Source organism: Talaromyces atroroseus (assembly GCF_001907595.1).
Source record: "Talaromyces atroroseus strain IBT 11181 chromosome Unknown scaffold_7, whole genome shotgun sequence".
NCBI lineage: Eukaryota > Fungi > Ascomycota > Eurotiomycetes > Eurotiales > Trichocomaceae > Talaromyces > Talaromyces atroroseus.
The window spans coordinates 77,064-103,080 of record NW_017971439.1 but is presented as its reverse complement, the minus strand read 5'-3'; the positions used below and the strand labels follow the sequence as shown (position 1 = coordinate 103,080).

The window sequence follows — 26,017 nt, the reverse complement described above, 5'->3', positions numbered from 1 at the left end:
GGGGGGTTTGGAGGAGTTCAAATGTGCGATTTACAGTTACAGGTTAGTGCTATGGCGTGTTTTGTGAATATTTAAAGACATGGGCTAATTTATTCTTCACACAGCTATTAGAATCAAAATCTGATTAACATACTTTCAACTATAATCGATATATGACTGAACGCCTAGGTATTATATACCAATTCTGCATGTATGTTTTTTCTTTCATCCGGATTATCTTAGACCGAATTCTTGCCCTCCAAATCCGTAAAGAGATCATACCCAAAGTCGGCACTGCTATCGTTGAATCGCAACTTTTTGTTAATCGTCTCGATTTTTTTCATATCATCTGCGGTGAGCTTGAAGTCGCCCTGAAAGTTATCTTGAATCCGCTTTGGTGTCTTGGACTTTGGTAACACCGAATGGCCCTGAGTTATGCCCCATGCTAGAAGCACATAAATCCGTCAGCCTGAAAAATATCAATTTCAATTCATAGAAAGACCGCACGTACCTAGAGCTACCTGTGCTCCCGACTTGCCATACTTCTTTCCAATCTCAATAAGCTCAGGACTCTCGATGAGCTTGCCAAGATGTTTCGGACCCGAGTAGATATCATTCTGATTGCCAAAGGGCGAGTACTGAATGATATGAATACCCTTGCTCTGATGCCACTGGACGAACTCCTTCTGTTGTAGCCATGGATGACACTCAATCTGATGAGCAGCAGGAGTTACCGAGACGTTCTTGACCAAATTCTCTATTTGGGCCTTGCCGAAATTGGATACTCCTATTGCTTTCGCTTTGCCGGCTTGAAGCAATTTTTCCATTGCTTTGTACGTCTATTCCCCTCCCCCCCCCTGGTCGTCAACACAATGCCATACAAAGTTTTGCACAACTTCGTGATAAAGTCAGGACCGTAAATGCACATACCTCGACAGGATCAATGTTCACCACAGCTGGCTTGCCGTTCTCCTTGGGGAAAAGACCATTTCCACCCTTCCAAGCTACAGGAAAGTGTATCAAGTAGAGGTCAACATAGTCCATGCCCAAGTCTTTGAGCGACTCGTCAAGAGCTTTAGGGACATCGTCGGGATGGTGCTGGTGGTTCCAGAGCTTGGTCGTGACGAATATTTCATTCCTAGGCACGCCGCTTTCGCGAATCGCCTTTCCGACGGCAGCTTCGGTGCCATACCTATTGTGTTTTAGAGACTGTTATAAATAAAAGTCCAAGTTCTTGAGGGAAATGGCGGCTTTCCTTGCACATACACTCGCGCAGTATCAATGTGTCGGTAACCGGCCTTGATGGCCTCCTTCACAGCATCCACTTGAGCTTCAGGGTCCTGCCATGTTCCAAATCCAAGAGCTGGAATCTCTGTTCCGGTGTTGAGCTTAAATCGCGTGCCAGCCATTGTTGAAAGCGATATTCTAGTCTTTTATGTGATATGCCACGGATTCAGGGCTGTTAACTCGATTGGCTTCAAAGTTTGTTTCTTATTTCTATGTTAATCACTTCATGCTTTATGTTATTTATATACAGGCAAATTCAGGACGTCAAATTGACGCATGTAGATGGGACATTACGTCGAGGTGAATTCACGTTTTGCAAATCTGGGACTGGGCGATTGCCATCCATGGTTGTGGCGATGTCCAAGTTAACCAGGTGAAAGGCTGTATAAACAAACTATAACTAGTATCAATAAGATATCTATTCATGTGGACGGCTCTTTCTATATCTTCTATCCATCGATCCCATGGCCTTTTGACTAAGTACAACTGCGCCGATTTCATCCATCTCGAATACTTCTGGCCCCGTCACAAACACCACTGGCGAAAAGGCAAGCAAGTTAAATCATAAAGTATAGATTGTAACCAAGCAACTAATTCACCAACAGCAGTGTTTCCTATATAAACCAAACATCTAGTACAAAAGGTAGTTCAAGCTTCTTTGTTCCTCGTGGTTCTAACAATCGCCGCCCAACTCCCCAGTAGCCTTGAGGCGCCACAATCACTGAAAAGGTCGTATTTATATCCTGTATCAAATCAGACTTCACTTGGACTCGTTGTCATTATTGTCCTGGCTTGAGGATGCAGATCTTCCTGCGCGTGAAAGGAACTCTTTCCAAGTACCATCCTGACGGGCGTGAATTGAAAGATGTCTCGTTCCACTTTCGGAATAGGACGTGTGTTGGCCTAAATTTGGTGGAGCCTTTCTGTATAAGTCAGCGCACGCCCACGCTCGTAGTCAACTAGCCAATGTACAAAGAATGAAGCCCTCAACACATAGCATGTCGGTATGCCAAGCCCGCTAGTTCTCGACCCGACCTGGCCGTATGTATAATTAGTTACAAAGTTTGAGCTAAAGCTCTTTGTACTATAAATATTGGCATTATGTAGTTGCTTATCGACGAATAGTACGGAGTATGACTACGTGCTAACAAGAGGTACAAACCAATCTTTTGTTGTAAACGGGTAACTTGACTTTCATCTATGCCTTACAAGGTAGTAACTTTCCCTTAGATATGAGGCACTGAAATGTAAGGGACCAATCTTCCATGGTTAAAAGACAAGAAGAAATGCATAAATAACGACAATAGGAACATGAATTGTAAAGTAACAAGAGGGCCAACTAGTAAATACATTCCCGCAAAAACCGACATGCTGGCATCAATTTATCTGTAATGAATGCATACTAAGGAATCTTAACAGCGGATTCTTAACCATTAAGTTTGGAGCCGCCCCGCTCCCCCCTCCCAATTGATTAATGGCTTTGGTTATTTTGAGATCAGGAAAGACGCGACAGAAAGATGAAGGATTGATTGTCTAGGAAGCGAGAGATATAAGTAATCGGGAACCGATACACCCCATCAAGTTAAGTCTTGCATATACGCGACTTTCATTATATGGGCTATATGAATAAATTTCTTGTCCATAGTTGGAAGGTGTCAAGAATTCTGAGTACAGTAGAACTCTGCTATAACGAACGGACGGCCTCCCTGCATCAGTGTTGACCTCAGGTTAGATTATTTAATATGGGTGTGAAGGGCACGCAAATATATCAATCTATTTTGAAGTATTGATAATTCAAATGCTCTTCAACTCCAAATCAAACTACTTCTGGTAAATTGACTGACCCTGAGAGGTCTTCCATTCTTATAGCTAGGTTCTACTGTATCCATCGGCCTTTTTGTTGATGCAGCCAGCGAATATTATTGGCGGACATACTCCGACCCACTAATCCAAATGTAGCCTAGCAGTGATAATGTCACGTGCTTTAGAAAATGGCGCTAAGGAGATTTTTTGTTTTTTAGCGGAAAAGCACAGCTTCTTTTTTTTTTCTCCCAACCATCACTTCGCATCATGAAGATGTAGAACTTTCGACGCTCAATGGCTGGCGTTTTTCTTTTGTAGGCCTTCAGGCCTTCTATATGCACTTGCATCGAGGTATGTCAATGTCTACTTTCTCGTGCAATGCAATTCAAGTGATGAATTTTTCTCAATTTGCATTCCTATCTCCATGAAGGACACATAAGAAAAAAGCTCTAGAATTACACTGATGCAATTGATATTTGTTATTTCCGTTCCAACACAGTTGAACGTGACTGACATTTTTCTAGCATGCAGGAAACTGATTAGATTTGCCGTCGACTGGTACTTCTTCTTGCTCACTCTCAAAAGGTACGTTGACAAAAAATTCTTCTCACTCAACACCTCTGCTGTCTAGTGATGACTACATGACACGCTAAGGCATTCCTCAAACTTAATGAATACATGTGGAATCTGTCTATTACAAGTTTCAGCCTTGTCTGATTTTCTGGCCTTGTTAATTATTCTTCGCTACTGCATTCCCGCTTGATTATATCCCAAGCTAACATGCAATTTTCTATAGGTAAACAAATATCCCTCTTCATTTCATTCTTATTCTACTTTTGCCTGAAATGAGGAAATTTGAACGAACGGGCGGACAAAACGCCTCCGCCTGCCCTTCATCCATACTAAGCAAAGCGTACAAACTTTGCGGGTGTTGGGTAGGCGGATTGCTTGTTGAGAACTCGTCAGCTGATTTAGTTGTCCTCGATACACACTGTGAATATTGCCATATATGTATATTGCATACTAATAGTCATGCTTTTACAGGTACATCTTTACTCTATTTGCACCATCTTTCCCATAAGGATGTCATCCATTACATGATGAACACGTTATTCACACTGTTTGACCGAGCGCACAACTGCGTTTCGGAATGAACATCATTACACTGAAAATTCTGATTTAATGAGGTTTGTGTTGGCTTATTCCCCTTAAGGCCGTGGAATTTCGCTGACAGAAAGGCTTAAAGCCTGACACAGATGACATCCTATATTGATCTCCTTCTTCCTTGAACCGAGTCGTGTTGCGAAGCCTTTACTGATTTCGATATTGGCTTTAGGTATTGTCAATGGCAAAAGTCGACTGTAGAAAAATATACCTGATTTGTAAGTCTGGCTTGAACTCCCCCGTCGATTTTCCCTTTTTGATTTGATGAACAACAATTATTTCGCTGTGTTCTTACCGAGTTTCGGCATTGAAGAAAAAAAACTTTTCACCTTGGAGAACTGATCATGAAATAATATCTATTGCTTTCCGATTTCATCTTAGTGTTAACATGGATGCTAACTCTGTCGCATTAGGCCATTGTATATGTAGCCGGTGAACGGATATCTGAATATAGAGAAAGATAAGCCTTATCTCTTAATCATAATACAAATTGTGTTTCTTGTGCCATCCTTCCAAGCTATCATTGCCGTACTCTTTGTAAACAGTCTTCTTGCCTTCGGGCCAACGTACGTAGGCCGGCTTAGACGAATCCATGATACAAACCATTTCGTCCGGCACCGGCAACTCCGTATCGATAGCCGGGGCGAAAGGATGAATCAACTCTGGCCAGTGATGATCCCACAACCACAACATGGTGCTACAATTCGAGCAGAAACTTCGCTCGGACGAACATTGTTGCTGGTTAGGTGTTCCGCGATCCTTGATCGCCTTGTATTTTCTAGGATTCGTTTGTATCAGTTTGGTTGAATTGTACTATACATGAAAACAACGAGAGAGCTATGGCTACCACTCACTTGATCAGATCTTCTCCCTTTTTGATCTTCAAGGTATCAGCAATTCCACCGAGGTTTATACTACCACTAAATCCGGCAATTTTGCGACATATGCCACAGCCGCAAAGCTGATATGGCACGGGGGTGTTGGATTGTAATTCGAATTCGACGCCGCCGCATTGGCAGCTTCCTTCGAGGTTCCTGTTGGCTGGTTAGTAAAAGTAGCCAGTTTGAGACAGACCTCAGTTTCCTACTGACATAGGCATTTTGACCGTTGTCTGTTGAATTATTTTATCGGAGTGTATGGATTGAACTGAGACGTGGGGTCAAGCCGTATTTAAAGCCCGACGTCATGCATAGTTAATACAGTTAGTTGAACCGATGATTGCATAACTAATCAATAATCCTTTACGCATTGGAATAGAATATCCTCATTGCATTATGATTGGTGCGCATGCATCACTTTTGTGAAGCTGATATCTGATCACGGTGTTTGTCATGTTTGCATTGTTTGTGCGGAAATGATTGCGCGCATCGCAACCTCCAAAACGTGCTTCACAACAGGCCGGAGAAGCATAATTCAATGAAACCAGGCTTCCCTTCTCGATATCGACACTACATATAGTACACCTGTTCGCCATGAGTTTTGGAGCTCCAGGTGGTGCTGCCGCCAATTTCAAGCCGACTCCGTGAGTTTACATCATGATACAACAAAAACGAAAAGCAAAACTGCTAACATTGGGATTGACCAAAGACCAGAACGAGGCAGTTTCCCTCTTGACCACGATGGTACACAACTCCCCCACGAAGAATTCGTTCTTTGAACAGCCACGCTGATTCGCATGTCCATATATAGGCGAATGCAAGCACCTAATCCGGAACTATCTCAAATGCCTTAAATCACAAGGCGGCGTCAATGACGAGGAATGTCGAAAACTCGCCAAGGGCTATCTGGGCTGTCGAATGGACAAGTTAGTTGTTTTTCTTTTCCTTGTGATTGGATCATCTATCTGCAGATGCTGATTTGTCTCTTTAGGAACCTGATGGCGCCCGATGAGTTCAAGAATTTGGGCCTCGAGTTCTCGGACAAACCTTCTGGGGAAAATCAACCCCAAAAAACGTGAAATAAACTGCTCCAGGAGAAGTACACTAGCTCTTGGTAGCTGGACGAATGATCTCTGCTTTGGTTGGATTGCAGCATTTTCTGGCGTTCTACGGAAGGTTATATGTACTTATGTATATATGTTTGATTGTTCTAAGATCATATCCAAATGTTAATTTACCTTTAGGTTTGCAGCCTTGTTTGGATTGCCGAATTTATCTTTTGTGTTAACAAAATATCTCAGGACGAAATGTCAAACTTTTGATCTGTTTTGATCCTCCCACTCAAGTCATGATTAACAAAACGTCACTAACGGCTACTCACAGGTGTGCGTCAGCAAGGATAGCATCGAAAGCAGCATGTACAACGCCACTGACTCTAAGTCATGATAAAGCCCTGTTGAAAGGTCGCGATGACTGGAGTGCAAGCCTTCAAGGCGAAAATGCTGGATCTGGCATATGTCACGTGACTACTGAGGTTTTGTGACAGAAACTCGCTAGCTTTCCAAGTTGAAGACAATGAAGAAGACCTAGTATTAATCCACGAGCTAGCTGCATAGTTATACTCTGGCTCAGAGTCAGCTGCGATACGGCCACAATCGCATTTAGATCGACTGCTGTCACAAACTTGAAGAATTTGACAGAAGACGTGTAAGGCCATCGGAGTTAGTAGCCCGCCAAAGATTATTTCCGACAAGATTACCATCAAAACTTGCCTTATATAAGTCTGCTTCCTCCATTTTCCTTTCCCCCATCAATTAACGATATATTTCAATACTGGTAATGCAGTCATTCAAAATTTCGCTATCCAACGGAGCCAATGTGGCCGGAATTCATAATATTCCACCACGTTCTGCCTCTGCTCTCACGCACCGTCCCTTGATTATCGGTCTTCACGGCAGCACCTATGACTGCCATTATTTTGACACCGACAACGCGCACACAGCTCTCATTGCCAGTTCTGCATTCGGAGTCCCATTTGTATCCATCGATCGGCCCGGGTACGGTGGGACAACCTCCTTCCTGCCTGTCTCTGAAAATTCCAGCTTTCCGGAAGAGACTGGGATCTGGTTACATCGCTATATATTGCCCGCTCTCTGGTCTGAGTTCGGCGTGCGGAATAGTTGCAACTGCATCGTCCTTCTGTGCCACAGTCTAGGGTCCATGGGAGGCATTGTTGCTGCCGCCACACACGCACAAGATCGGGAGTCTGTGTATCCATTAGGTGGTGTCATAATATCAGGTCTTGCAGACAAGCTGCTCGAAGCCATGAAGGAGAATCCAGTTCGCGAACCCAATGTTCCGCCAGAATATGTATTGTTCCCCCGAGACATCAAGGATAACCTCATGTTTCCACCACAGACTGTTCACCCGGCCATCTTGAAGCATACGGATCGACTGAACTGCCGAAGTCCGTTTGCTGAGATTGAGAGCTTGCGGACGCAGTGGCTCCCAACTTGGCGAGATCAATGGGCTTCGCATGTGGTGGCGCCTTTGATGTTTGGCTTAGCGGAGCGAGATTGCTTCTTCGAGGGGACGGAGGAACATGTGAGGGACTGCATCGCAGCATTCCGAAACAGCGTGCGTGCCGATGGTAGCTTGATTCGGCACGCCCCGCATTGTTTGGAGTTGAGTTATTGGTCGCAAGGGTGGTATGCGCGGTGTTTTGGATTTGCGATTGAGTGCTCGACTAGTTATGCTGCAGCCATTCAGTGAGCTACGCGGTCGAGCAAGCCTCGCAGTAGCTACAAACACTATCTTGTCAAACTACTAGATAGGAGACAGCAAGTTTTGTAGCTAGTAGAACTAACTGCTCTGATTGCTGTGCAATGAAAAATATGGTTGACTTCCTGCCAAAGTCCGAAGCAAAGGCGCAGATGAAATAGAGCGTAAAGGTAACGAGAAATATCACTCGCCGACGGTAGAACTGATAGAGGTAAAAAAAACCAACCTAGCCACGGTTGATCCAGCGGAGAATTCTAAATCCTGCGATATACTCTCTATTCAGTATTAGCTTCGACAATGCGGATTAAGAAAGCAAGGCAGCCCGATGGACTGGACGACGCCCATGTTGCATTATAATGAAAAAAGAAAAGAACGAAGACGGCCTTGGGTTATTATTCTCCTGCGTCACCAAGATACGTTAACGCATCAAAGACACCGCCACAATCGTTACGCAACGTACGACCGCCGCGCGATGGACCATTTTCAGTTAAATGGTCTCGCGAGGATCAGTATGAGTGCCATAAGCATGGTCAAGTATACGGATTTTCGGCAAAAGTAACCCTGGACACCAAGCGAAGTCTTTTTCCCGCCATTGAGTTCGTTATTTTGAACGGAGATAAGCACAATACCGAGTTGGTCTACACCAGTCTCGGGCTTACATAAGGTGGCGCTCATCCGAAATTGTTCTTGTTCCTTCAAACGCTTTTCAATCACAACATTTGACATACTGTGGCAACCGAATCAGCAGATAGTCATGTCTTCAATGCAGGGTAAAGTCTTTGCTGTCACGGGCGCCGCTTCTGGAATCGGCTATGCTGTTGCACTGCACCTTGCGAAGCTTGGAGCACGACTTTCGATTACTGATCGTTCCGAGGAGTCCCTTGAGAAAACCGCAAAGGAACTGGAGACACTCACTGGGACGGATAATATCCTCAGCCGCGCAGCGAACATCTGCGATCGGACCGCTGTGGAACAGTGGGTAGAGACACTGTCAGCCAATTTGGTCGTCTGGATGGCGCGGTCAATGCAGCGGGGGTACATCCACGAGAATCTGGGAAGGAGCCTATATGGAACGTTACTGATGATGACTGGGAATTTGCGCAAAACGTCAACGTGCGAGGCGCCCTCAATCTCGTCCGAGCTGAGCTGAAATACATGGTAGACGCAGTCTCCCGGAAAGAGATTGAGACTGGATCGATAGTCCTTTTCGGGAGCAACTCTTCAGTTACTGGTGCTCCCAATCTGTCTGCATACACAACTAGCAAACACGCAGTTCTAGGTCTTATGCGCTCAGCTGCGTTAGATGCTGCACCCTATAATATCCGTGTCAATGCGGTTTGTCCGTAGGTCTCCTTCTCCACGTAGTCTCCTCATACTCCCTTCTAATAACTTGGATGCAGTGGTCCGATTGATACACCCATGTTACGAAACGCTGTTCCAGAAAGTGCGTTGGAAACACTTACGGGCTTCATTCCTTTAAAACGGCTGGGCACTGCAAAAGAGGTGGCGGGATTGGTTGCCTATTTGCTGGATGAACATTCTGGATTTTGCACAGGGGGTGTGCACATAATTGACGGGGGTATGACGAGTGTTTGACCAAGATGAGAAGATCACAGAGGGTTAAGTAATTAGACATTGGATAGTGTCGGATTGGAGGTGTAGTTAGCCGTTACCGGATGGATACGGCTTAGCGCGTTGGAGTCGGAATATGGAGGCAGAAAGATTGAGGAAAGTAGAATATATTCTGGTAAATATATATATATATATCTGTGTCTGTCTGTGTGTGTGTGTGTGTGTGTGTGTGTATATCAAGTGTTAAATAGACTGACTCAACGTCCATCGAATGAAGTTTTACGCGGGGACAGACTTTGCGCTATCACCTTTCCGGCCAATCAACACCCGCCGAGAGAATCGTCCTCTTGGATATCTTCCCCAACATCAACTGCGTGCGCACGTTATGCTCGTCGCTAATGATGCTACGCTCATCTCTCATTCATGTCTTCGATAGCGCGGCCGCCTGAACCATGGCTAGTTGCCATTATACTAATAGTACAGTCGCGCGCAGGGCCTCGATGCGTCTTCCACACCCCAGCCAATCCCGACCTCGAGAAGCTCGTCTCCCCTAGTCTTCGTCGAGGCCGAGGCGCAAACGATCCTGGATCCGATGAAGAAAGTCAATCAAGTTCTGACGAAGAGGACGAAGAGCCCATCGGACTCAGCAACAGCGGTGCCGGTGGCGGCGGTAGTTCTGCAGGAGGTCGTCCCAGCAATGCGAACGTGGATGACAGCAACTCCACAACAGCCTCATCGGCAGGCGGCGATTCTCAGCGCCCACCCTCATTCAACTCCGGGAAGACGAGAAGACGAGTTGTCAATTCGGATTTGGAAGAAAGCTCTGAATTGACGGCTCTCGGCAGCTCTAGTGCAGTGCTCGACTCCGTGTTTGGATTACCGTCAGATGTGTGGGAGAAACTGTTGAGTCCGACACGAGCATGGCATAAGAGGCGATTTGAGATTGGTATCAATGATTTGGCATTTGTGGGCTGGCCCGTTTTCGTGCGCGAGGATGGATATTGGCGGAAGAAGAGTAAGAGGAGGAAAAGAAAGAAGTCAAGGGGTGACAAGGGGCACGACAATAAAGAGTCGAGGAACGCAGAGGAAGTTGTTGAATCTGATCATGGAACAAAGCGTGCAAGTGCGACTTCTGATAATGATAGTACACTCGACGGCGTGACTTCCGGCGAAGGGGCAAATGCAGACATAGTTAGTCAAGAAGAGTATGACGATGATGCCAATGAACAAGACACTGGCAGCCCAGAAGCTGACAAGGATACCATGTCGATGTTCAATGTGGTGTTTGTCATGTCTCCGCCAGTGCTTGAATACTCGATCCATCTGAAGGAGATGTACGAACATGTCATCAAAAAATTTAGCAAGGCATTAAAATATGAACAAGACCGCTCGGATTATGTGTGGAAAGAGGCGCAGCGTATCTTGCAAATAAAGGAACAGACACGAGAGCGAGGTATGCGTCTATCACAACACCGATATACCTTGACAAAAGACTGACATTTCTAATCGCTAGGCATCTCAGCAGAGTCTCTGCATGACGAGCTTGTCTCGAAATCCTCTCTCGCTGCAGCTATACATTCGGTTTTTGATAAAATATCCAAGTCGGATATTGCTTTCGTATCGCTCAAGTCGCGTTCAGCCGACTTCCAAATACCCCCAACTACATCTATTGCGGAATTGCCTTCGAGTAACGAATCATCGTTGGCAGGCATGTGGCTTACGACAGCAAACAGCGTCACTACAGAGCATAGCACCGGGATGGAGGCGCCAAACCAAGTGTTGGCTAAAAATTTTGCCTTGCTTCTCCTCGAAAGTGAGGCAAGTATCCTGGAAGCGTTGAAAGGCAGCGAACTGGCCCCGGCGCTTTCACACTACATTCGTTGCTCTCGGCCCAACAAGTCCTTTGCACAGATCTCGGCGCTATCGGGCATTCCTCTAGACACGATTCACGATCTAGCGCAGCATCTGGTCTACTGGAGGCGGGCTCGGGCCATACCACCTTTGCACCAAAGGGACACATATACAGTGTCACCGAATTGTGATCTGAGCCAATTGAAAAGAGCCACTCAGGCCTATGCCACTGCGTTCCCGACTCTTCCTAGCTTGCCCAAGATGTTGTCGGCACTGAGCGGCACTCCACGCCCGTACGCGACTTTCATTCCAAGCAAGGATCACAAGGAAACCTATTTCTCAATCCTGGCCTGGCTGTTGCGAGGTGGTTGGGTAACGCAGCTGCGATCTTTCTCCAGAGTCAAGGTGACGCCGGAAATCAAATTTGCAGTGGAACGCAAAATGCGAAAGGAACAGATAGAGAAGTATATCGCGTCTGGAGGGCAGACAAGTTCGTCATCGTCATCGTCGGGGAAACCGCGCGCTGATAATCCCGGCGATAATGGTGATGGCGATGACGATGACGATTATGATGACCTTGCAAGCACTTCGTCCGGGAATTTGGTGAATCATAGTCAAGCGACTGACGAGCAGGACACGCCAACTGGTCCCCGCGGTGGATGGGACGAGGATCAATTCCACCTGACCGATTCGTATCTGGACAACAATTCGCACCTAAACATGTCATCAATGATTTTGTTCCCACACCGAGCGTCTCCACTCGAGTCTCGATGGCTTGACGAGATCATGTCTCGATTCCCGGACCCAGCGGTTGTTGGACGAAGGAACAACAACAACAACAACACAAACGGACCAAACGAAGGCGATGACTCGACAGCGACAGACTCTTTGCAAAAGCATTGGCCCCAGTTTGTGAAATACTTCAATGGAAATGACGCGCTCGAGAAGATTGCTGTTTGCGAAGGAATGAGGCGCAAGGCCGTGTGGCAGCTTCTGCAGCGGTTGGGATTGAGTCAGTCTGCTGCCGGGTTCGAGTTGGATCCTAGGGAACGGGTTCTAGTGACAGTGCGGCACTGGTAAGATATCTTTCTGTGTCTATAGAAAATAATTTACATGGCCATGTGAATTGGTTGGCCATCAATAAGTCTTCTCTGATTGGCTGAGGGCGGCATCGGAGAGATGGCCGAAATAGCCCGACTTTGGCCCGTTGACGACTTAGCCCTAAACTGTGGCCCCTGGTTCGCTACGAGTTTGACCACCTAGGTACTTGGGACTTGCTGTGTATATTGAAAATCTTAGATCATATATGTTCTTCTTCGATTCGTCCAACGTCATCAAATGTACTTGTCAAACACGTACTGAGGCAGCAAGGCAACGAGGCACCAACGGCAGGACGCGGTGCACGGTGCAGTGTAGCAGCGCGATTTTAGGAGATTATTTGTCGAGGGATGTCAGTGTTTTGTCCTGTTGTCTCAGCTGCTATTTTGTGGTCTTATTTATTTCTCTTGTGCCACCTTCTCGTGCTGGATTACAGCCTCCTGTATGTAATATGTAAGCGTATGTATTAGTCCCATCTGAGTATATACACGATCACGATCATGACGCCAGCCTTTTGGGCGGATGGAAGATCAGAATTGTACGTATGGCATATGCACGCACACCTTACTAGGTCCAAGTACTATACTAGTAGGAACACTTCTGCCAGACTACGTCGTCGGCGATGGTGAAATCGTATAGATAGTACTTGGTAGTTACATTGACTGTAGGTGGCTGAGGGGCCGTTTTCGCTCTGCTCTTTGTACTAGCATTGTAAAACACGATTGACACCCCTTGGACTCACAGACAACCTCATTATAGAAATAAAGAAACATAATTCATTATTCCTCCCTTTTTCCTTTTTTTTCTTTTTCTTTTTTTTTTTTCTGCACCCCTCCTTCTGGCGGTTATCTGCGTATGCGGAGTACTATTAGCAGCAATACGGACGGATAGAGGCGGGTTCTATTTTACCGGGCACAATCTATACCAGGCTATACTATACAGTAAGAAGTCGCTGCGGGGTTGTTGTCCATGGCGTGCTATGTATTAGTATTCGATGTGAGAGAAGGAGCATGGCTGTGGACGCTGATATGCTATGAAGTGGCTTTCCATTGCATACACAACGGCGCCCTTGGGGCTACCCAGCCAGGTAGAATCAGGCTGTCATGCGATCGTGACGATGCAAGCTTCATATAGGAGCTCGGAGCATGGGCCGACAGCCGTGAACGTGGAAACGAGCATATAGTTAAAAGAAGAAGAATGATCAAAAAACAAAATAGTGTTCTTGAGCTGGATGCTCCGTAACATGATTATTTATTACACTTGTAAGGGACGGTACCAAAAGTGGACTTGCTAGCCTCAGGCAGTTACCCACAGAACAATTTGCACACTGCAGAAATAAGCCATTGGCCACGGGGCGTTCGGCACCCTAGAAACTGTCAGTGTAAAAAAAAAAAGAAAATAAGGATAGTAAATTACCAGCCAAAATTAATTGAGGGAACAGCCGAGCCGAGAGTTGCTGGCCGCCGTTGCTGCTAACTACTAACCTAACCTAATCATTCTCTTAGGGAAGACACGGGCATTTTTTTTTTCCTGAGCAGTCGCGGATTCCACAATCCTCATCAAACCTCCCCTCCACCCACGCTCTTCTTCCTCTCTCCCTCTCCCATCCCCTCCTCCTTCCTGTGGCTGTTATTTCTCCAGCTCTGGGCATTTGTTTTCACTGGTCTTTCTTCAGACGCCCTCTACAGTGTCTGAGGCAGTCTTGTGACTTTTGCAGTGCTCCCACCTGAAGAAGAGAAGGTTTTTTTTTTAAAAAAAACGGCTCTCGTCGTCTTTTTCCTCATTCCCTTCTCCCACCACCACGCTCCTCCTCCTACCGCGTGTGACCCGGTCGGCTCTCTACTTCACTGCATCGCTCAGCCATTTATCAATTATTCTTCTTTTCCCTCAATTTTTTGCGAGTCGTGAGCTCTCCGCACGAGACCATCCGCATTCGCGCTTCGCTGTTGTTGCGTGGGAGATTTTCCGATACCGTCTCGACCAGTCAGATTCGCGTCTCAACTCTTTTCTCAAGACGGTTGTCGTTTCCTGATCTTGACTCAAAGAATATTTATTCATTACAAAAAAAAAAAAAAAGAAAGGTACCGACCATCAACGCCTCATCAACCTCCCTACTATTGTTACCCCTCGCGAGCCGCTCTCTGGCATTCAAATTCCCGTCGTCGTTTGCCTATGTTTGTTTCACAAGGGTCCTTTGCTGCCTTGTGATTTTTTTGGCTCCCTCATTTCCCTCGTCGCTACCATCCGGGTCCACCAGGAATCCAACGCCTACTAAATTACATTACATTTCTTCCATCGTCCAGGGCGCTAACCTAAATTACTTCTGTTTCAGTCAGGAATAAAGACGCCTGCAGAACGCAACGCCCTTTGGTCCTGCCGAACGCCGATGCGAACCGAGAATCTCTTTTAGTCCGACTTCGGTACGATTCTGCTGCAACCATATTCCTTTGCCCATCTACTTGAGGTCGAGACCCGTTACTTCAACACGGAGAAACAATTCACCAAGGTAGACGGGGAAAAGTTATAACTGAGAAGGGTCCGGTTTGGGTCAACTCTTCCGGTGCTACTGGTAGCTTGGTGGGGTCTTCGAGGCCATAAAAGATCTACTGAGAGATCCAAATTCACTATCTGCCAGTGCAAGTACGTCTCACAAGCAGTCTCTGTTTGAGAAGTCTCGCGTCACAATGGCGACTACAGCCACAAAGGCAGAGATGCCTACCTTTTCTTATGCACAGGCAGCAAAGGGACTGGCTGTGTCAACTACAACACAAGTCAAAAACACAGAACAACCTGCAAAGACAACACACGAGGCTGAAGCAAATAAGGCTTCGACTCCCGACCAAACCTCAACTTCCGCATCCGCAGACCATTCCAAAGAGTCTGACAAACCGGAATCTATTGCCGACCCTGAGTCCAAGTCGACCACCACAGGTTCATCCAAGAATGCAATCTCTGGTACTTCGTCGCCAAATTTCGGGACTGCGTCGACATCGACGTTGGCTAAAGAAGATGAAATCCCTGCCATTGCGAATGGACTCTCCGACCCTCATTGGGACAAGCAGTCGCAGACATCAACTTTGGCTGATAAGTCAAGTAATGGGAAGGACAACAAGAAGGATGATTCGACCAAGTCCGCAGACAAGGAGAAGGAGAAGAATCCTCCCAAAGAGTTGAAGGTTGCTCCTCCTCCCGCCGTCAACGTGTGGCAACAGAGAAAAGAAGCACAGGAAGCCAAGGCCAAGGCCAGTGCCGCTGCTTTGAAACCGGTCAACACCACCGCCAACAAAGCCATCCCGACTAAGCAGACTTCGTCACCAACTGCAGATATTTCTGATTCAGCTAAAGCTACGAACAAGAAGAAGGCGGCTAACGACAGCCAAACTGATACGTCGGCATCGCTCGGAAAAGACCGTAAGCGAACCGAAAATGGTCGAACTCGGGATGAAGGTTAGCTTTTCTGCTTCCCCCTCCCCCCCCCCCCCCTCTCTCTCTCTCTCTTTCATACACTAACGGACGGTACTTTTACTTTTGTAGGAGCTAAAAAACCTAATAATCGCTTTCCTCGTCCGAACGAAGAGTCCGCAGAGGTTGCTCCTCCACCAGTTGCAGATGCAACTGCATGGCCAACTCCTCAGACTGCTCTCGGTGAAGAGAAACGTAAAGCTCATGAAAAGGGCGATAAACTCGAGAAAACTGAGAAGAGCCCGTCGATTCGTGGCAGGGAGAAATGGACTCCAGTGCATTATGTGCCAACTGCGGTTTTCAATACTCCGCTTCCGTCTGGGGCCCGCCGAGGTGGTCGGCCTGCTCGTGGTGGTCGTGATGGTGGTCGCGGTGGCGCTCACGCCTCGAATAACACCAACAATACCACTCCTGCAGTAGACACGAAGTCTCCCACATCCTCTCAGCCCAACCAAATACCACCAAAGCCACATGCAAACTTGCCGGAAAGAGGCCGTAACGAAGGTGGCCTTGCACGGGCAAACTCTTTACCTGCTCAGGCGAGAAAATCAGCTACTGCGGATGCTAATACACAACCGGAGCAACGGCGTTTCCCACAAGCCTCAGACCGCTCACGTATTGATGCGCGATCAAAGGCTACTGAAGAGAACCACGCTGCTCAGAACGGAACCGCAGATGCAACTACCGCGAAAGCGCACCGCGAGCCTCGCTCTGCCAAGATACCAGAATTCACTCCTGCCCACAAGGCAACCGATCACAGCCCACGCTCGGGAACATCCCCTGCAGATGCTCAAGCAAACGGTCGTTTCGTTCCCACACACGACCGACGGTTCGATGGCCCACCTCGACCCGTTGAAGCTCCCCGCGAGACCAATGGCTTTGTCCCTCGGGAACGTGAATATCGTGAATTCAATCGCGAAAGAGGCGATTATCAGCGGGACCGCGAGCATCCAAAGGATCGCAGCGAGTCGCGATCCGATCGTGGCCGTGGCGGATATCGAGGCAGAGGCGGTCATTCGTACGGTGCAGGTCCACACAACCAACATTTCCAAAACTCACAGATGTCCCAACATCCGTTTGTGCCCAAGTCTTTCGGCGCAGGTGACCGCCAGCGCTCACAGCAGCAAAGCTTTCAGAATGGCACGCAGCCTCAGCATGTCAACCACCGGCTTTCCTTGCGATCGCCTTCCATGCCTAATTCAGCCGGCATGTACTCCGCATATCCTGTACCGGAAATCAATACCGTGTATCAAAATTATCAACCTGTGCCTCCAGGCCCAATGAGTGCGATTCCGTACCAGCCATACATGGATCCATTAAACGTCATTGGGTTGATTCAGATGCAACTGTACGTACATAATATTCTCAATAAAGCGGGCTTCTCACTGACCAAGACAGGGAATATTATTTCTCGGTGGACAATCTTTGCAAGGACCTCTACCTACGCAAACACATGGACTCACAGGGCTTTGTTCGACTTTCTTTCCTGGCAGGTTTCAAGAGAATTAAGAATCTCACCGAAGATTACGAGTTGCTTCGTCATTCAAGCCGCCAGTTGAGAAATTCCGAGTGCGTAGTAGGCGATGATGGACAAGATCGCTTGCGCCCACGGGAAAAGTGGGAGCAGTGGGTGCTTCCTATGAATCAACGCGACCCATCAGCTCAAAACGACGGCCAGTTACCGGCATCATTTGAGGACCATATGACGAACGGCACTACTCAAAATGGTTACCAGCCTGTTCCAAATGGCTTGTCAAACGGCGTTCATGAACATGCTGACTCTCGTACAACTCTGTCTTCCGCGGCTCCAGAATTCACCCCTTACGCGCCGGTTGGGGCCCAAAACGAGATTCCTAATGTAGGTAATCCATGAATGAATGGCACAATGGCAAGGGAGTTCGGTCATTGTTGTGCGTATCTGGTCATCCAAGATTCACGGCAGGTCAGCTCCCGGGTCATGCTCTTAGTATAAGTGAAGGCCGATTTGCTAATACTCAGTACAGGGAATCGCACAATGATTCTAAATAAGTGAAACCATATCCAGCTGGATAGTCTTCTCCTTATCTTAGGTATTTCGGAAACCCCCTTCTTTCCATAGTCGCAATGCTAATTATGGCGATATAGAATTGTTTGCTGATATTTTTCCTTCTATTTTTTGAGCTTGCCCTTGTCGTTTGATGGTAATGAATGAACTCACAAACCGAGTGCCGGCACTCTAGGCTTAAATACGCGAGACTTTCCACAGTCAAACAAGCCTCTGTTGGCGTTGTTTATGATCTTCATATTGAAGGACATTTGAAAATTATTTATTCTTTTTTTTTTCTCAGCTACGATACATGACTGATACCGCAACATACATTATTACTGCCAACAAATACGACGTCGATCTTCCCACCGCAATGAAACATATTCAGGCTCAGCAAATTGATTTTTTTGATGTGAGATTCCAAGCAAGGAGATATGGATTGTTTATCTTCCTTTCGTTGAATGATGCTGGGTGGATAGTCGGCAATATGAGCCTTTCGATGTTTTGCTCGCAAATCCCAAACTTATCCGTCATTGTTTCCCTGGACTCGACGGTTCCTTAATAGAGTGTTTTTCTTGTGAAGACAATTGTGCGATCCTTGCAACGGGGTTTCTAGAACCACAGGGTCTACCGTCTTCGCGGTATCCTTTTCGCGATGTTTCCGTCTTGACCACCCGGATCTTTCTCCTGCCATGCGTTGAAACAAGAAAGATAACAAAACGAGGGAAGAAAACGGATCTAATAAAAAATTCACTAAAAAAAGAAGGAAAAGAGCACAAAAGCCAGATTGCTGTGGGCATTATTGACTTTGTTTCCAATTGCATTTCGTTTCTCGTTCTCACTTGTCTGCAAGCCGAAGTCGAATGCTGGCGAGTATTCTTCAATCTTTTCCCATCCGGCGACCGTTTTCTCTACGATTACACGGCTCAGCGGGCTTAAAAGTTTCCGCCTCGATAGAGTTTTAGTTTCTCCAGCAATACTTCGATCCTTTCTAACCGGATTATTAGCGAGCATTATGCGCGAGAAAAGACAAAAAGTGGCCCAACGGGATTCCGTTCTTAAAAAAAGACTTATCGACTCACTTCATTTTTTCCAACATCGGGGCACAGTTCAGACGTTAGTACTCATCGTCCAGGAGAGAGATTGCATCTGTGCTTTTCCTGTTTGTATGTGTTTCTATCTGTCGTATCTGCTCTTTCTATTATTTTGTTTTTCTTCGACTTTCGATTGTTCCCGTAACTTGTTTTGCATGGCATGAATACTGTGAATTGTATCTTTTTCATTTTCTTTTTTGCTACCTTGTGTTTATTTCTCTCGACATTCTACCACACTTTCATCTTTCGAATTCATTAGGGTATGTCTGCATTTGTGGTAGGAGGAGTTCATCGAGCAGATTTTCCGGAAAACTCATCTTCTTCGCTCCTCGATGATTGCAATGCTTGACTTGCATGTAGCCAGTGGGCGGCTATGAAGTCAATCAGCACGAGAGAAATTGAAGATAATTATTTGCTTCTGGCATCAGGTGTTTATTCTACTTATTACTTGTTAGGTATCTTCCTTGTCTCTTCCCTTTTTTTTTTTTTTTTTTTTTTTTGCTATTTCCCTTCTGTGCTTGTGGCTGCGTTGGCTCCAAGTACCACGCACTTGTGACTTGTAAGATTTCGGAAACGGTCGCATTAGTATTAGTTATTAAGGATCAGAAGCAGACAATCTCCCTAATGAACATTTTGTGTGTGCCAAACTCACTGAAACGCCAGACAGTAGAGTCGTAGGCTCTAAAGTAAAAATAAGCATGTATAGCGAACGGACTTTCGGGGGTGAATTTTTCCGCATCTCATTACGATCATCGCCAAGACCGCCTCTTCTAGAAGAAGCTCTCTGTAAGCGGGAAACTGCGCATCCATGACTTTCAGGCTCTCCTTCATCTTGTCAACAACCCTCTCTCTCTCTCTCGCATTTTCTCATAGCTGTTCGTAATGGAGGTGACCTCCCGGTCAGCTTCACGGCTCTTTCAGAGTTCCAGTTACAACTTCAGTTCACGGCTTCTAGTCCGCGCAGGGACTCCAGCCATTCACAGCACCAACATTACGACGACAAATCACTCGCTTTCTCGGAGGAACCTGAGCAATTCATCTCGGTCACAAGTCCAGCCAGAGTCTTCTCTTCTCAATTTCGCAAGCGGCTCTTCTTCCTCATCTGGAGCTCCACAGACATACTTTTCACAACGAACTACCCTCCCCGCAAACACTGTTGTTCGCTTCGTGCCCCAACAGACGGCATGGATTGTTGAACGGATGGGTAAATTTCATCGCATTCTCGAACCAGGCTTGGCGATTTTAATACCTTTCATTGATCGCATTGCGTACGTTAAGAGTCTAAAGGAATCGGCGATTGAGATACCCAGTCAGAATGCAATCACGGCCGATAATGTGACACTTGAGCTCGATGGGGTCCTCTATACGAGGGTTTTTGATGCCTACAAAGCAAGGTATGTATACGGGGTTCTTATTCTGCTTCACTCGTTCAGAGCTGATGGTGACCTCTCTGTAGCTATGGTGTAGAGGATGCCGAGTATGCGATCTCTCAACTCGCCCAGACGACGATGCGATCCGAAATCGGCCAGCTTACACTCGACCATGTTCTCAAAGAACGAGCTACTTTGAACACCAACATTACCCAAGCCATCAATGAAGCGGCACAAGATTGGGGGGTTGTCTGCCTGCGCTACGAAATCAGAGATATCCATGCACCCGAGGGCGTGGTGGCTGCCATGCATCGCCAGGTCACTGCAGAGCGATCGAAGCGAGCCGAGATTCTTGACTCTGAAGGTCAACGACAGAGCGCCATTAACATTGCTGAGGGGCGTAAACAATCCGTGATTCTTGCCTCGGAGGCTCTGCGTGCCGAGCAGATCAATCGGGCTTCTGGTGAGGCCGAAGCTATTCTTTTGAGGGCAGAAGCCACAGCAAAGGGCATTGATGCGGTTGCAAAATCGATTCGTGAGGGCCAGGAAAATGCTCAGAGTGCGATGAGTCTCAACGTTGCTGAGAAATACGTCGATGCATTTGGCAACCTCGCAAAGGAGGGCACCGCCGTTGTGGTTCCTGGAAACGTTGGGGATATTGGAGGCATGATCGCCAGCGCTCTATCTGTCTATGGCAAGGTCACCGAAAGCCAATCCAAGGCTCTCGCTGCTAAAGCGCTGGGAGCGTCAGCCCACAAAACCGATCCTATCAAAGATGCAGAGACAACTATCGAGCAAACAGAGGAAGCCGCTGATATTGACAGCGGGAAGCAACAAGTCGCTCAAAGTGTACTCGATAGCTTTGATCAAACTGCCCAGCAAAAAAAATAAGCTGACTACCAAGTGGTCTTGATTGATACAAGGCCTCATTCCAATCATACCGCACCGTACCGGACCGCATCGCATACGCACTCGTCTCACATATTCCTCTCTCCTCCTGTACTCGATAATTGCTCTATTCAAAGACTTGTTGCGTTTTTGGGTGCCAGGCTATGTACTATGTAGTTTACCTTGTCCAACCAACTACACAATTGCATTGCATGCATGCAGCATTTGCGGGAGTTGGGATTCCTGTACTAACAATAGTGATAAAGTTGTTCATTTGTTTACTTTCCTCCTACTTCTACACAGCTGTACATAGCAAAAAAAAGGTCAAAATAACAAGCCTTCTCGAAAATCTGCCACGAGAACACTAGTAGACGCCTGCTCACCGCCCTTCTGACCGCCAACGCCAAAGTCGGCATTAAAAAGACCAAACCTAGGCAGGAAAGCTTGGACCATGCCAAACCCGCGCTGGCCTCAAGACCCTCGTGTCTCTCGTCGTGTCTTTCCAAGCCCATTTGGATTCGTGTCTCTGCAATTACCTTTCATATTGGAACTGTCAGTGAAAAGGCAGCGCCTGGTGTTTTTAACCCCCGAAAAGTATAAACAAACATCGGCTAGCACTCGTTTTGTCAGTTGTGCGCGCAGGAGACTCTGAGAGAGCCCAAGAGCTGCGATGCTCAATCCGCGACTCAGCAGAAATATTACTTTATTCAACACCGCGACACTACGCTACTAAAGTGCCATTTTATTCGTCTGTCGAGGGCCAATTATTTTTGACAACTTTCTTTCTTCTATATAACTTTACACGCACAAAGCTCGGTTTGACGACCGATCAGTCGCAATATGCATATAATAAAGCCTGTGTGGCTAACACACGGAGGTACGTTAGATTGGGGCTTTTTATCTGGCGGAGCTTTTTATAGCATTTATTAAATTTTATTATACTGCAGGTGAACGGAAAGATTTCGAGGTCTACAGTTGCGACGTTTCGCCGGATGGAAAGCGCTTGGTGACGGCGGCAGGAGGTTAGTTGGGTTGCCTTTTGTCGCGAATCTTTGCAATGAATCCAAATGGACGTCTGGCTGAATTTTCTCTGTCTCTCAACAGACGGTTACGTCCGAATATGGTCTACAGAAGCCATCTATAACGCGGCGGATCCTGCCTATGCCGACAAACCCAAGCAACTTGCTTCTATGAGCAACCACTCCGGAACGATACATACTGTCCGATTCTCTCCTAATGGTAAATACCTCGCGTCTGGGGCGGATGACAAGATAGTCTGCGTTTATTCGCTAGACGCAAACCCGCCCTCTCACGCCTCTACATTTGGTACGTCAAGCTGTGGGTCGATGATAAGGAATGAATGCAAGTGCTGATCTAGATGGCTTACGAACGCTTAATAGGCTCGGATGAAGCGCCACCAGTTGAGAACTGGCGAACAATTCGCAGGCTAATCGGGCATGATAATGATGTGCAGGACCTAGGCTGGTCATACGACTCCTCTATCCTGGTCTCTGTCGGTTTGGATTCTAAAGTCGTGGTCTGGTCGGGTTATACATTCGAGAAATTAAAAACACTTTCCGTTCACCAAAGTCACGTCAAGGGCATTACATTCGACCCGGCGAATAAATACTTTGCTACAGCAAGTGACGACCGGACTGTGAAAATCTTCCGTTTTACCTCACCAGCAGCAAATTCCACGGCTCACGATCAACTCAATAACTTCGTTTTGGAAACCAACATCGTCGCCCCATTTCAGAGCTCTCCGCTGACTGCATACTTTCGACGCTGCTCATGGTCCCCTGATGGCTTGCACATTGCCGCTGCGAATGCAGTGAATGGACCCGTGAGTTCAGTAGCGATAATAAACCGTGGATCGTGGGATGGTGATATCAACCTCATCGGGCACGAAGCCCCTGTAGAAGTTTGCTCGTTTTCGCCAAGATTGTATTCCTCACAACCCATCAAATCAGGTAGCGAACACCACAGCCTGGTGACCGTTATTGCATGTGCTGGTGGTGATAAATCGCTCAGCGTCTGGATTACAAGCAATCCGCGGCCAATTGTCGTCGCCCAAGACATTTCGGCTAAATCCTTGTCTGACCTGGCGTGGAGTCCGGACGGGAAGTGTTTGTTTGCGACAGCCTTGGATGGGACTATTCTCGCCATTCGATTCGAACAAGCAGAACTCGGATATCCCATGTCTCTAGAGGAGAATGAGAGATCCTTGACGAAATTTGGCACAAACCGAAGAGGTGCCGGTATTGCAGAAACCACAGATGGCCTACTACTAGAAGAAAAGAGCAAGGCAGGAGAAATCAAAGGCGTTGAGGGTAGAATGGGGGCTTTGATGGGTGATGGGCACGCTTCAACAGAGACTACAGTAAATGGCACAACGACGACGACCACTTCAAGCACAACAGTACTTCCAAACGGTACATCCACATCAGTATCCGAGAAACAGAAAACCCAACCAAATGGAACAACACAAACAACAACATCAACAGAAGTCGAAAAGGAGCAGGATAAGGACAAAGAAAAGCCTGATCCGTATAAAGCAAAACTAGAAAGACTAAAACAGCGACCGACATATACCAAAGAAGGCAAGAAGCGAATCGCCCCTTTGCTAGTGTCTGGTGCTGGTGCGTCTGAATCGTCGTTACCGCAGTCTCGACTCGTGGCATCTTCTACCATCAATCAGGTTGGAGCTGATGCACCCCAGTCAGTCCTTGACCTCTCAAAACCATTTGATGGGTTGCCTAAAGGAGGACTGCCGGCATTGCTCTTTGGAAACAAGCGCAAACTAGCGCAGATCGAAGGCGACGAGGATAATCAGGTGGAAAAACGCGTGGCATCTATTAGTCAGAACGGGGCAACGCCGATAATGTCAAATACAACCGATGGGCTCACGCCCGCGTCCGGCCAAGCACCAGTTACGGGACAGCAAACTACACCAGACTTTATTCGACCAGCTGTTACCAATCCATGCATGGCTATCAGTCAGTTACGGTTAGCAGTACCAAAAATTCGCTCACAAATACTGCAAGCCCTAGACAAGAATGGAAATCCCACAGAACCAACGGGAGATTCAAAACAATCGCGGATAGACATTGTATTTGAGGCTCGCAATCCATCTGGGGGCACTTTAACTGGCCGTTCGGCGGACCGAGAACCTGTGCGGATTAGCCTCAGTCATGGTGACCAACCATTATGGCAAGACTTTCTTCCTAGATCCGCGCTGTTGGCGACGGGAAACACTAGCTTCTGGTCAGTAGCCTGTGAAGATGGATCTGTCTATATTTGGACACCTGCTGGGCGTCGACTTGTAAGTGCCCTCGTTTTGGAAGCCCAACCTGTCATTCTCGAAAGTTGGGGGTCGTGGCTCTTATGTATCACCGCAGTTGGGATGTGTTATGTCTGGAATGTCAAGACTGTTTCATCACCTCATCCGCCTGTGTCCCTCCAACCAGTCTTGGACGCTGCCACTCATGCTCAAACAGCTCAGCCTATTCTTGCACCTGCTGTCACAAGTGCTCGGATAAACTCCGAGGGCCGTATTGTAGTTGCACTCTCTAATGGCGAAGGGTTCATTTACTCGTCAGCCATGTATACATGGCAACGAGTTTCGGAGCCTTGGTGGGCTGTTGGCAGTCAATACTGGAACACAACAGATGCCTCTGTGACTAATTTACAGGCAATGGGCAGTCAAAATGGCGAGCAAAATAAAAAGAAGAAAATTTCTGCTGGCATTCTTCCATTCCTTGAACGAAATACGACTAGCGAGACTCTGTTACGTGGCCGTGCCTATTTCTTGCAGCGTCTAATCAAGGTCTTGCTGTCTCGTGAGGGATATGAGAGTTTCGAGTCTAGTGTTTCAATTGCTCATCTGGAAAATCGCATGGCAGCAGCTCTGTCTTTGGGGGCTAAAGAGGAGTTTCGCCTCTATTTGTCTATGTATGCCAAACGAATTGGAGCGGAAGGCTTACGCGGCAAAGTGGAGGAGCTCTTGAAAGGTCTCGTTGGTGGCATTTTCGAATATGACAATGAAGATTCCCCTGAAGTGGCAGGACGTCCTCTTTCAGACAATGAGAAGGAGGGACGGAATTGGTCAGAGAGCTCCGAGACCCTTTGTGGCTGGCCACGGGATATACTGCTCAAGGAGGTCATTATTGCTCTTGGTATGTTAAAATATAGACATCCTAGGGTTTTCATATTGAGCGTCTTCTAACTTGATTGTCGAAACAGGCAAACACCGAGATCTGCAGCGTGTAACTGTACCCTACGCCAAATTACTGGGCGTTGTGGATGGGAGCGAAGCCGAAGCCGAAGCTGAAGCCATGGAAACAAGTTAATATCATCAGGTTGGTACCTTTTATACTTTTCAAGCACTGGATTTTGGTTTGCCGGCGTTCGGAGAGGTGGTTCTTTCAATGGAGGGTAGGTATATCGGAGATACCAAGATTACTGGCCTGGAGGCTTGTTTTTTTTTTTTTTTTTTTTCCCTTTTTTTTCGCCCCTCGCCGTGGGATGGCTCATTTATGCATGAGTTGATAAAGCATAAGGCGTTCAACGGGTTTATACTCTGCTTTCCATATTTCGTATACCATATCAGGTATGGTATCTTACTTTTGTCACTGTCCTGAAATGAAATGTAACATCACCTCAAATATATAATGATAGCTAGGAGTTGCCAGATATTTCAAGTTCATGCATAGATTTTTAAACCAAGGTAAGAACAATAATATCGATCGTAATCTGAAGAACAAA

General features: G+C 46.9%; 7 protein-coding genes across 7 annotated transcripts, besides 1 other annotated feature; 5 read left to right on the top strand and 2 right to left on the bottom strand.

Moving 5' to 3' along the window:
• Positions 1-218: 218 nt before the first annotated feature.
• Positions 219-1,388, bottom strand: UA08_05488 (hypothetical protein; the record flags this gene model as incomplete). The annotated part of the gene is made up of 4 exons (XM_020268084.1): positions 219-424; positions 491-818; positions 910-1,171; positions 1,246-1,388. 4 exons carry the CDS (start codon positions 1,386-1,388, stop codon positions 219-221), a joined length of 939 nt encoding a protein of 312 aa, XP_020118879.1.
• Positions 1,389-4,707: 3,319 nt separating this feature from the next.
• Positions 4,708-5,332, bottom strand: UA08_05487 (hypothetical protein; the record flags this gene model as incomplete). The annotated part of the gene is made up of 3 exons (XM_020268073.1): positions 4,708-5,011; positions 5,088-5,267; positions 5,325-5,332. 3 exons carry the CDS (start codon positions 5,330-5,332, stop codon positions 4,708-4,710), a joined length of 492 nt encoding a protein of 163 aa, XP_020119133.1.
• A 1,618-nt stretch (positions 5,333-6,950) lies between these two features.
• On the top strand, positions 6,951-7,883 carry UA08_05486 (hypothetical protein; the record flags this gene model as incomplete). The annotated part of the gene is made up of 1 exon (XM_020268061.1): positions 6,951-7,883. The coding sequence occupies one exon, from the start codon at positions 6,951-6,953 to the stop codon at positions 7,881-7,883; it is 933 nt and encodes a 310-aa protein (XP_020119040.1).
• Positions 7,884-8,646: 763 nt separating this feature from the next.
• UA08_05485 (Nitrogen permease regulator 3) lies at positions 8,647-12,395 on the top strand (the record flags this gene model as incomplete). The annotated part of the gene is made up of 5 exons (XM_020268050.1): positions 8,647-8,871; positions 8,952-9,235; positions 9,293-9,471; positions 9,943-10,917; positions 10,978-12,395. The coding sequence occupies 5 exons, from the start codon at positions 8,647-8,649 to the stop codon at positions 12,393-12,395; spliced, it is 3,081 nt and encodes a 1,026-aa protein (XP_020119039.1).
• Positions 9,645-9,701: a repeat region (Identified by RepeatMasker using a combination of RepBase library and repeat library created with RepeatScout).
• Positions 12,396-15,097: 2,702 nt separating the features above from the next.
• On the top strand, positions 15,098-17,893 carry UA08_05484 (hypothetical protein; the record flags this gene model as incomplete). Its single annotated transcript, XM_020268039.1, has 4 exons — positions 15,098-15,860; positions 15,948-17,223; positions 17,274-17,733; positions 17,879-17,893. 4 exons carry the CDS (start codon positions 15,098-15,100, stop codon positions 17,891-17,893), a joined length of 2,514 nt encoding a protein of 837 aa, XP_020119046.1.
• A 1,984-nt stretch (positions 17,894-19,877) lies between these two features.
• Positions 19,878-21,256, top strand: UA08_05483 (hypothetical protein; the record flags this gene model as incomplete). The annotated part of the gene is made up of 2 exons (XM_020268028.1): positions 19,878-20,389; positions 20,452-21,256. The coding sequence occupies 2 exons, from the start codon at positions 19,878-19,880 to the stop codon at positions 21,254-21,256; spliced, it is 1,317 nt and encodes a 438-aa protein (XP_020119045.1).
• Positions 21,257-22,093: 837 nt separating this feature from the next.
• On the top strand, positions 22,094-25,602 carry UA08_05482 (Protein HIR1; the record flags this gene model as incomplete). The annotated part of the gene is made up of 5 exons (XM_020268017.1): positions 22,094-22,130; positions 22,201-22,275; positions 22,358-22,579; positions 22,654-25,428; positions 25,496-25,602. 5 exons carry the CDS (start codon positions 22,094-22,096, stop codon positions 25,600-25,602), a joined length of 3,216 nt encoding a protein of 1,071 aa, XP_020119048.1.
• Positions 25,603-26,017: the final 415 nt, after the last annotated feature.